General features: G+C 39.4%; 1 protein-coding gene across 3 annotated transcripts in view; it reads left to right on the plus strand.

Annotated features, from left to right (window-relative positions):
* pcnx1 (pecanex 1) overlaps positions 1–5,916 on the plus strand; it is a 67,756-nt gene extending 61,840 nt beyond the window's left edge. For all 3 annotated transcript variants that reach the window (XM_056470329.1, XM_056470327.1, XM_056470328.1), the window contains 3 exons: positions 1,080–1,534; positions 2,836–2,976; positions 4,835–5,916. In XM_056470329.1, coding sequence (XP_056326304.1) covers positions 1,080–1,534; positions 2,836–2,976; positions 4,835–4,975 — 737 coding nt within the window. In that variant the 3' untranslated portion in view covers positions 4,976–5,916. The remainder of the gene's footprint in view (positions 1–1,079; positions 1,535–2,835; positions 2,977–4,834) is intronic.
* Positions 5,917–8,400: the final 2,484 nt, after the last annotated feature.

Genomic DNA, 8,400 nt, shown 5'->3' on the forward strand with positions numbered 1-8,400 from the left:
AGACATGCATAGATGGATGGATGGACCGACAGACAAATATATATAGACAGAAAGATAGACAGACAGGCATAGATAGATAGATAGATAGATAGATAGATAGATAGATAGATAGATAGATAGATAGATAGATAGATAGATAGATAGATAGATAGATGGACAGACAGACAAATATATAGGCAGAAAATAGACAGACAGGCATGGATGGAATGACAGACAGACAAATATATAGGCGGATGGATGGATGGATGGATAGACAGATAGATAGATTGAAGGATGGATAGACAGATAAATAGATAGACAGACAGGCAGAGAAAGATGGATGGATGGATAGACAAACAGATGATGAATGGACAGATGGATGGATGAATTGATTGATTGAATGAATAGATAGATAGATAGATTGATAGATGGATGGATGGATGGATGGATGGATGGATGGATGGATGGATGGATGGATGGATGGGCGGACGGACAACCAAATAGACAAATATGTAGACAAAGATAGACAGACATGCATAGATGGATGGATGGACCGACAGACAAATATATATAGACAGAAAGATAGACAGACAGGCATAGATAGATAGATAGATAGATAGATAGATAGATAGATAGATAGATAGATAGATAGATAGATAGATAGATAGATAGATAGATAGATAGATAGATAGATAGATAGATGGACAGACAGACAAATATTTAGGCAGAAAATAGACAGACAGGCATGGATGGAATGACAGACAGACAAATATATAGGCGGATGGATGGATGGATGGATAGACAGATAGATAGATTGAAGGATGGATAGACAGATAAATAGATAGACAGACAGGCAGAGAAAGATGGATGGATGGATAGACAAACAGATGATGAATGGACAGATGGATGGATGAATTGATTGATTGAATGAATAGATAGATAGATAGATTGATAGATAGATAGATAGATAGATAGACAGACAGACAGACAGACAGACAGACAGACAGACAGACAGACAGACAATCAATCAACAGTTTTCCATCTGTCCCAAATGTATCCAGAAAGTAACACAGAGTGTCTCTCTCTCTGTTTGTGTTCAGGTACGAGTCAGAGTTCTCAGTCTGTTCAGTCTGGTTTGGTTCGTCAGTCTCCTGCGCGCGCGTCTGTGGTCAGTCAGTCGTCCTCGTACCGCCACAGCAGCAGTCGTCAGTCTTCACTGCGCACGTCTGTGACGGGTCTGGAGCCCTGCAGACGGTCCTCCAGCAGCCAGCTCTCGCTCCGCACGCTGCCCACCTCCCTGCAGCTCCGGCTAGGCACCAACTCCTCCATCGCTAACCCCGAGCCCCCAGGCCCCTCCAGCTCCCTCTCCGCTCACTCCATCCCGCCCTGCAAACGACATGCGCACACGCTCGCAGGCCTGCTGGGAAACGAGGCCTTAGTGCTGGGGACGGACATCCATCCTCACCCCCATCACCATCTGCACTACATCCACCATCACCATCACAACCCCTCGCTGTCCTGCCTGAGGAGGGACGACATCTCATACAGAGTGCAGGTCAGTAGCTACGTTTCCATCCACCTATTTTCATGCGCATATTCTTTAGCAATTTATTTGAACATAAAATATTCAAAGTGCCCTACTTTTATTTGATAAATGCGAGAACATGCAAATCTACAGTCATATGTGTGAAGCTGATTCACTGTCAGGTGTTTGTTAACCAAAAAATATGTTTATTGCTCTTTGAATTGTTCTGTAGGCATTTTTTCTAAGCATAGCACAAACCGTACCATACCGAAACCGTGACCCTAAAACCGTGATGCATACCGAACCGTAAATAGATTGAACCGTTGCACCCTTAATGTCGGCACATAGTAACCCTAGGCCACATAGCCAGAGTGTATACATATTTACTTAAATAGGAACAGGAATGGGTACTATAATATTTTTCCGCTGTATCTCTGATAATGAGTCTGTGTTCAGGCACAGTACACAGCGCACACACCCATAGTGCAGGTTTTAAACCTCGAGCGCGGGGCTGCAGTCATCATGACTGAATAAAAAAAGCAGTTATTTTACTCCAGTTAATAATGACGGGACTTTGTGTGACACTTGTCACAAAACACCACTGATCAGGCAAAGAAGAATAGGCTCAAAAAGAGCCAACATTTGTTTTATTTACAAAAAAAGTTGAAGGGAAGAAATTGAGATATTTTTTAATTAAACAAAGTTTGTGCAGGCGACACGGTGGTTGGCATTGTCACCTCACAGCAAGAAGGTCGCTGTTACGACTCCTGGCTGGGTCAGTTGGTATTTCTGTGTGGAGCATGTTCTCCCCGTGTTCGCGTGGGTTTCCTCCGGGTGCTCCGGTTTGCCCTACAAGTCCAAAGACATGTGGTATAGGTGAATTGAATGAACTAAATTGGCCGTAGTGTATGTGTGTGAATGTGAAAGTGTATGGGTGTTTCCCAGTACTGGGTTGCAGCTGGAAGGGCATCCTCTGTGTAAAACATGCTGGATAAGTTGGTGGCTCATTCCGCTGGGATGACCCCTAATGAATAAAGTGGCTAAGCTGAAAGAAAATGAATGAATGAAGGTTTGTGCAATGTTATTTTTTGTAATACTGCATTATATAGCATATATCTTTGTTTAATTAATAATGTTCTGCTATTTTAATAAATGTAAAAAGGAATTTTGTCTATTTGTTTAATAATAATAGTAAAGATGGAAAAAAGTGTATAAAAATCACTATTTCATTGATGTATCAGTAATGATTCCGACAATTCTTGTCATGAAAATAAGTGGTATCGCCTATCCCTAGTAAATTGTTGTTGAAGTTTGTGTGTTTTTGTGTGCAGATTGTGGATGTGAGTCAGGTTTTGGATGTGACAAATCATCCCAAGAGGAAGGAGCTGGTGTGGCCTGATGAAAGCATGAGATTGAGGTCTGGACGTAACTTTTGGAGAGAGTGGACTCCGCTGGAGGGCATGGAGGGTCACGTGAGTACATCAAACATCTCTGCTGTTATTGCTGACTACAGCTGTTTAAATTGGTAAAGCTGAAGCTGTAAGAGCAACAAACAGTAACTTGTCTTCTAGTTGATCATTTGGAAAAGTGGCAGAAGGTAGATTTTCCAGATGAATCATCTGTTGAACTGCATCCCAACCATCACAAATACTACAGAAGACCTATTGGAACCCGCATGAACCCAAGATTCTCACAGAAATCAGTCAAGTTTGGGGAAAATCATGGTTTGGGGTTACATTCAGTATGGGGGCGTGCGGGAGATCTGCAGAGTTGATGGCAACATCAACAGCCCGAGGTATCAAGACATTTGTGCTGCCCATTACATTACAAACCACAGGTTCTTTAGCAGGATAGCGCTCCTCATACTTCAGCCTCCACATCAAAGTTCCTGAAAGCAAAGAAGGTCAAGGTGCTCCAGGATTGGTCAGCCCAGTTACCAGACATGAACATTATTAAGCATGTCTGGGGTAAGATGGAGGAGGCATTGAGGATGAATCCAAAGAATCTTTATGAACTCTGGGAGTCCTGCAAGAATGCTTTCTTTGCCATTCCAGATGACTTTATTAAGAAGTTATTTGAGTCATTGCAGAGATGTATGAATGCAGTCCTCCAAGCTCATGGGAGTCATACACAATATTATTATTTTTTCACTGCACCATGACTTTATATTCTATACTGTACATTATTCCTGTTAAGTGACAAGACTTTTGTCTAAACAAAGACCTTACTGTTTTAATTAAATCATTAATAATCAAGGCATTATCATATTTTATTTTGGTAAAATAGGCGTAATCTGGAGGCCTTCGCTTTTCATATAAGCCACTTCTGATACCAAATGATCAACTAGAAGTCAAGTTATTATTTGTTGTTCCTAAAACTTGGATAGGCAACAAGACCTTTGTCAGATAATGTAGTTTAATGACAGCTAGGCACATTTCCCTCACAATTCCCATTAACTTAAATAAAAATTCTTCCACAATTTCTCATTACTTATATAAAAGTAAAAAAAAAACAGAAAGAAAGACATTTTAATTACTATTGTTTATTTATAAATATTGTATTTTTTATTATTATTAGTGATTATCTATTATACATTAATTATTAATAACTATTTATTATTAGTATGGCTTTTTACGGAGATCCGGAAGGGACGTGATGGTGGGGGAAAAAATGGGCGGAAGTAAAAAGTTTTTCCACAAACACTTCCTGTTCACGTCATACATGTCAACCCTCCCGTTTTTGCCGGGATTCTCCTGTATTTTACCATTCTCTATCGTCCTATCATTAAGTATTTTCCCATATTTCTCAAATATTTTTAATCTTGAAAGCACGCTGAAATTAATATAAAAATGTCTGCATTCACTTTCTTTCCATTAAAGCTGTGCGTCGATCACCGCCCTTCATATGCAACCTCTGAATTTGTGAATGCATGATGTATACGGACATGCTCCGTATAATAAACTGATCCCAGATCAGCTTCTGTACATGCCAGAGAAGCTGAGAATGCAAAAACTTTAAAAAATAAATATTTCCTACCGCTGTTTTTTTCTCCCACGCATTTTGTTTTTTCTCCCACTCAGTTTTTTTTTTCTTCCACCCATTTTTTTTCCCCACCATCACATCCCTTTCGGGTCTCTGTAGCTTTTCACCAACCCATTAAAATAAGAATTTGGTTTAATGTAAAATTTAAAAATACATTTATGTAATAAACCCCAACTACTTGCTATTTATTTACTTATTTACTTACTAATCCAGATATACACTGACACTGAGACATTAACCCTACTAACCTACTTTCCTTCTACTATCTCTCTTCCTCTATCTGTATAGGTGGTTCATCGTTGGGTGCCTTGCAGTCGTGATCCGGTTAGCCGGTCTCACATTGATAAGACCATCCTGCTGGTCCAGGTGGATGATAAACTGATTCCCATTATAGAGACAGGAGTGATTGAACTGGGCGCAGAGGTTTGAGGACACGCACTCGTCCAACTACAGGCCACACTCAAACTTCCAGCTGCTGACCGAGGCGCAGGAAGCCAGGGAAACGTGCAAATGGAGAACATACACAAACATAAACACACACACACACTGCTGGCAAGAAGCACACTTGCTGGAATGGGGACAGAAAGCTGCCTTGCTCCGTGTTCCTCCTGGGATATGCTGCATGAGAGATCAGCTCCTGTAAACTCTTCTCTCTCTACGTGTCTCTCCTTTATATGAGCAGCTGCGTTTCATTCTGTGTCTTAGGTTCTATGCATCTCATCACACATGCAAACTCACAGGGAACACTAAAGCCGAGCTTGATGTACACGCAGAGGGGTTTTTATTACAGCTATAAGTTTTATTTTGTATTTTCTGCCAAATTAAGTCTGGACATGCAGTGAAATCTTGTGACAGGCTGTGTTTTACTTGCTGCCAAGACGTCAGACGGACAGATAGATTTAAAGACAGAGAGACAGACAGACAGATGATTGCAGTGAGGATGATGTTGTAACTGAAGCAGGTGCTTCTTTTACGTCATCCTTATTTTTTTAAACCTCATTGATTGTGTTGAGGTGTTCTGAGAAACTTTAACTTGCACTATGATTTGAGTTCTTCTCGTTTTTTGATTTGCAGCTGTGCACTACTTTCTAAGAATACACGTTATTTATTCCTCCGCCAGTTGAATCGCTGCGGTTACCGATGCCTTTGGAATGCGAATTGCGAAATCATCGACACGTTCTTTTTCCGCCATTTTGATTTTCTCCTTTGGCTTGAGGACAAGAGGTGGTTTTTGAACCACGTGTAGTTATGTACGAATATATAAATGTGTCTGTAAAAAGATTTGGCTTTGAATATTTATTATTGTATTTACATTTTGTTATATTGTTTTTCATTTACGGGACAAATAAAAACAATGCATAAATATGGTTTATTCCTGTGGGAGTGACTTGATGTTGTTTTTATGAGAAGCATGAATTGGGTTTATGGACTCATATTCATGTGATCTGGGGGGCAAAGGTTGCTGCTGTCATGAGAAGATGACACTGTATGTTATACACCAGTGTTTCTCAACTCTGTTCCTGGAGACACACGGACAGTGCCTATTTTTTAATGTCTCCCTTATCTTTTTTTATTTTTAATATATATATATTTTTTATTAACAATGCGTGAACCGTGACAAAAAGGCATTCATACTTTTTAGAGTTAAAAAAGACTGAGATAGCAATCAATCTACATACATTCACAATCTTTCCATTCTCATTAATAATAGTACAACATACAATTCAAGTCAGAATTATTAGCCCCCCCTTTGATTTTTTTTCTTTTTAAGATTTTCCAAATGATGTTTAACAGAGCAAGGAAATTTTCACAGTATGTCAGATAATACTTATATAATAATAAATCTTATTTGTTTTATTTTGGCTACAATTAAAGCAATTTTTTATTTTTTAAGAACCCTTTTAAGGTCAAAATTATTAGCCCCTATAAGCTACATTTTTAATATAGTCTACAGAACAAACCATCATTATACAATAACTTGCCTAATTTTCCTAACCTGCCTGGTTAACCTAATTAACCTAGTTAAGCCTTTAAATGTCACTTTAAGCTGTATAGAAGTTCTTGAAAAATATCTAGTAAAATATTTACTGTCATCATGACAAAGATCAAATAAATCAGTTATTAGAAATGAGTTATTAAAACTATTATGTTTAGAAATGTGTTCTCTGTTAAACAGAAATTGGGGAAAAATTAACAAGCAGGCTAATAATTCAGGGGGGTTAATAATTCTGACTTCAACTGTATATAAACAAATAAAATAACAAATATTAACAAAAAATAGATGTCTCCCTTATCTGACCCATTCATTTCAGGTTTTAAAGCCTCTTCTAATGTTCTGATGAGTAGATTCAGGTGTGTTTGATTAGGAAAGGTGGAAAATGTGTGGTGCTGCTGTGCTTATGGGGACAGTTTTGAGAACCACTGTTGTACACTATATAGAGATGTGATAGTTGAACACGTGAATTCCCTATTTATGTTAGTCAAACTAACATGTCCACACTTGTTCTACACACACTTTAAACATGTACTGATAATAGGAACACACTGCATATGCAACTTAACATTGAAGTAGCATGATGAGGAATTGATTAGTTCATGGACGTTCTAATAGGTGGGTGTGTGTGTGTTCAGTAGAGATACACTCACAGGCCTGCCTAATAAAAGTGTATAGGTACACCTTACTAGTTCCAGGTTGGACCCCATTTTGCCTTCAGAACTCCCGTAATCCTTCGTGGCATAGATTCAACAAGGTACTGGAAATATTCCTCTGAGATTTTGGTGACATTATAACATCACTCAGTTGCTGCAGATATGTCGGCTGCACATCCATAATGCAAATCTCTTGTTCTACCACAACCCAAAGGTGCTCTATTGGATTGACTTCTGGTGACTGTGGAGGCCATTTAAGTACAGTGAACTCATTGAATCTTTTCAGAAGCCTGTTATGACGCGTTTAACGGTAATTAGCATCTTAAATCCTTTAAAGATTTTAATCTTTAGATTTTTTAAACGTATGAACATTTCTCTGTTTTTGTGTATGTAGTATATCATCTTTGCTTCAAATTACAAAAAAAAATAATAATTACCTCTTGTGTGAGGCTTTTTTAATGCAGCATCTATGGGACAGGACAGGATAAATTGACATTATTCTCTCCTCTTGATGCTCGATGCTTAATTGCACGATGCTTAATTTATACTAATGGGCCCAAAGTGTGCCAAGAAAATATCCCCAACACCATTACACCACCACCAGCACAGGAGCCTGAACTGCTGATACAAGGCAGGATGGATCCATGCTTTCATGTTGTTGATGACAAATTCTGACCCTACCATCCATCGCAGCAGAAATCGAGACTCATCAGACCAGGTTCTGCAGTTTTCTATGGTCCAATTTTGGTAAGCCTGTGTGAATTGTAGCCTCAGGTTCCTGTTCTTAGCTGACAAGAGTGGCACCCGGTGTGGTCTTCTGCTGCTGTAGCCTATCCGCCTCAAGGTTTGACATGTTGTATGATCAGAGATGCTCTTCTGCAGACTGTGGTTGTAATAAGTAGTTATTTGAGTTACTGTTGCCTTTCTATCAGCTGGAACCAGTCTGTCCATTCTCCTCTGACTTCTGGCATCAACAAGGCATTTGTGCCCACAGAACTGCCGCTCACAGGATAGCTTCTCTTTTTCGGACCATTCTCTGTAAACACTAGAGATGGTTGTGCGTGAAAATCCCAGTAGATCAGCAGTTTCTGAAATACTCAGACCAGCCTGTCTGGCACCAACAACCATGCCACGTTCAAAGTCCCCTGCCACCCTGATCACCCTGCCCATGTCTACATGCCTAAATGCATTAAGTTGCTGCCATG

The sequence above is a fragment of the Danio aesculapii genome, chromosome 13, assembly GCF_903798145.1.
Source record: "Danio aesculapii chromosome 13, fDanAes4.1, whole genome shotgun sequence".
NCBI lineage: Eukaryota > Metazoa > Chordata > Actinopteri > Cypriniformes > Danionidae > Danio > Danio aesculapii.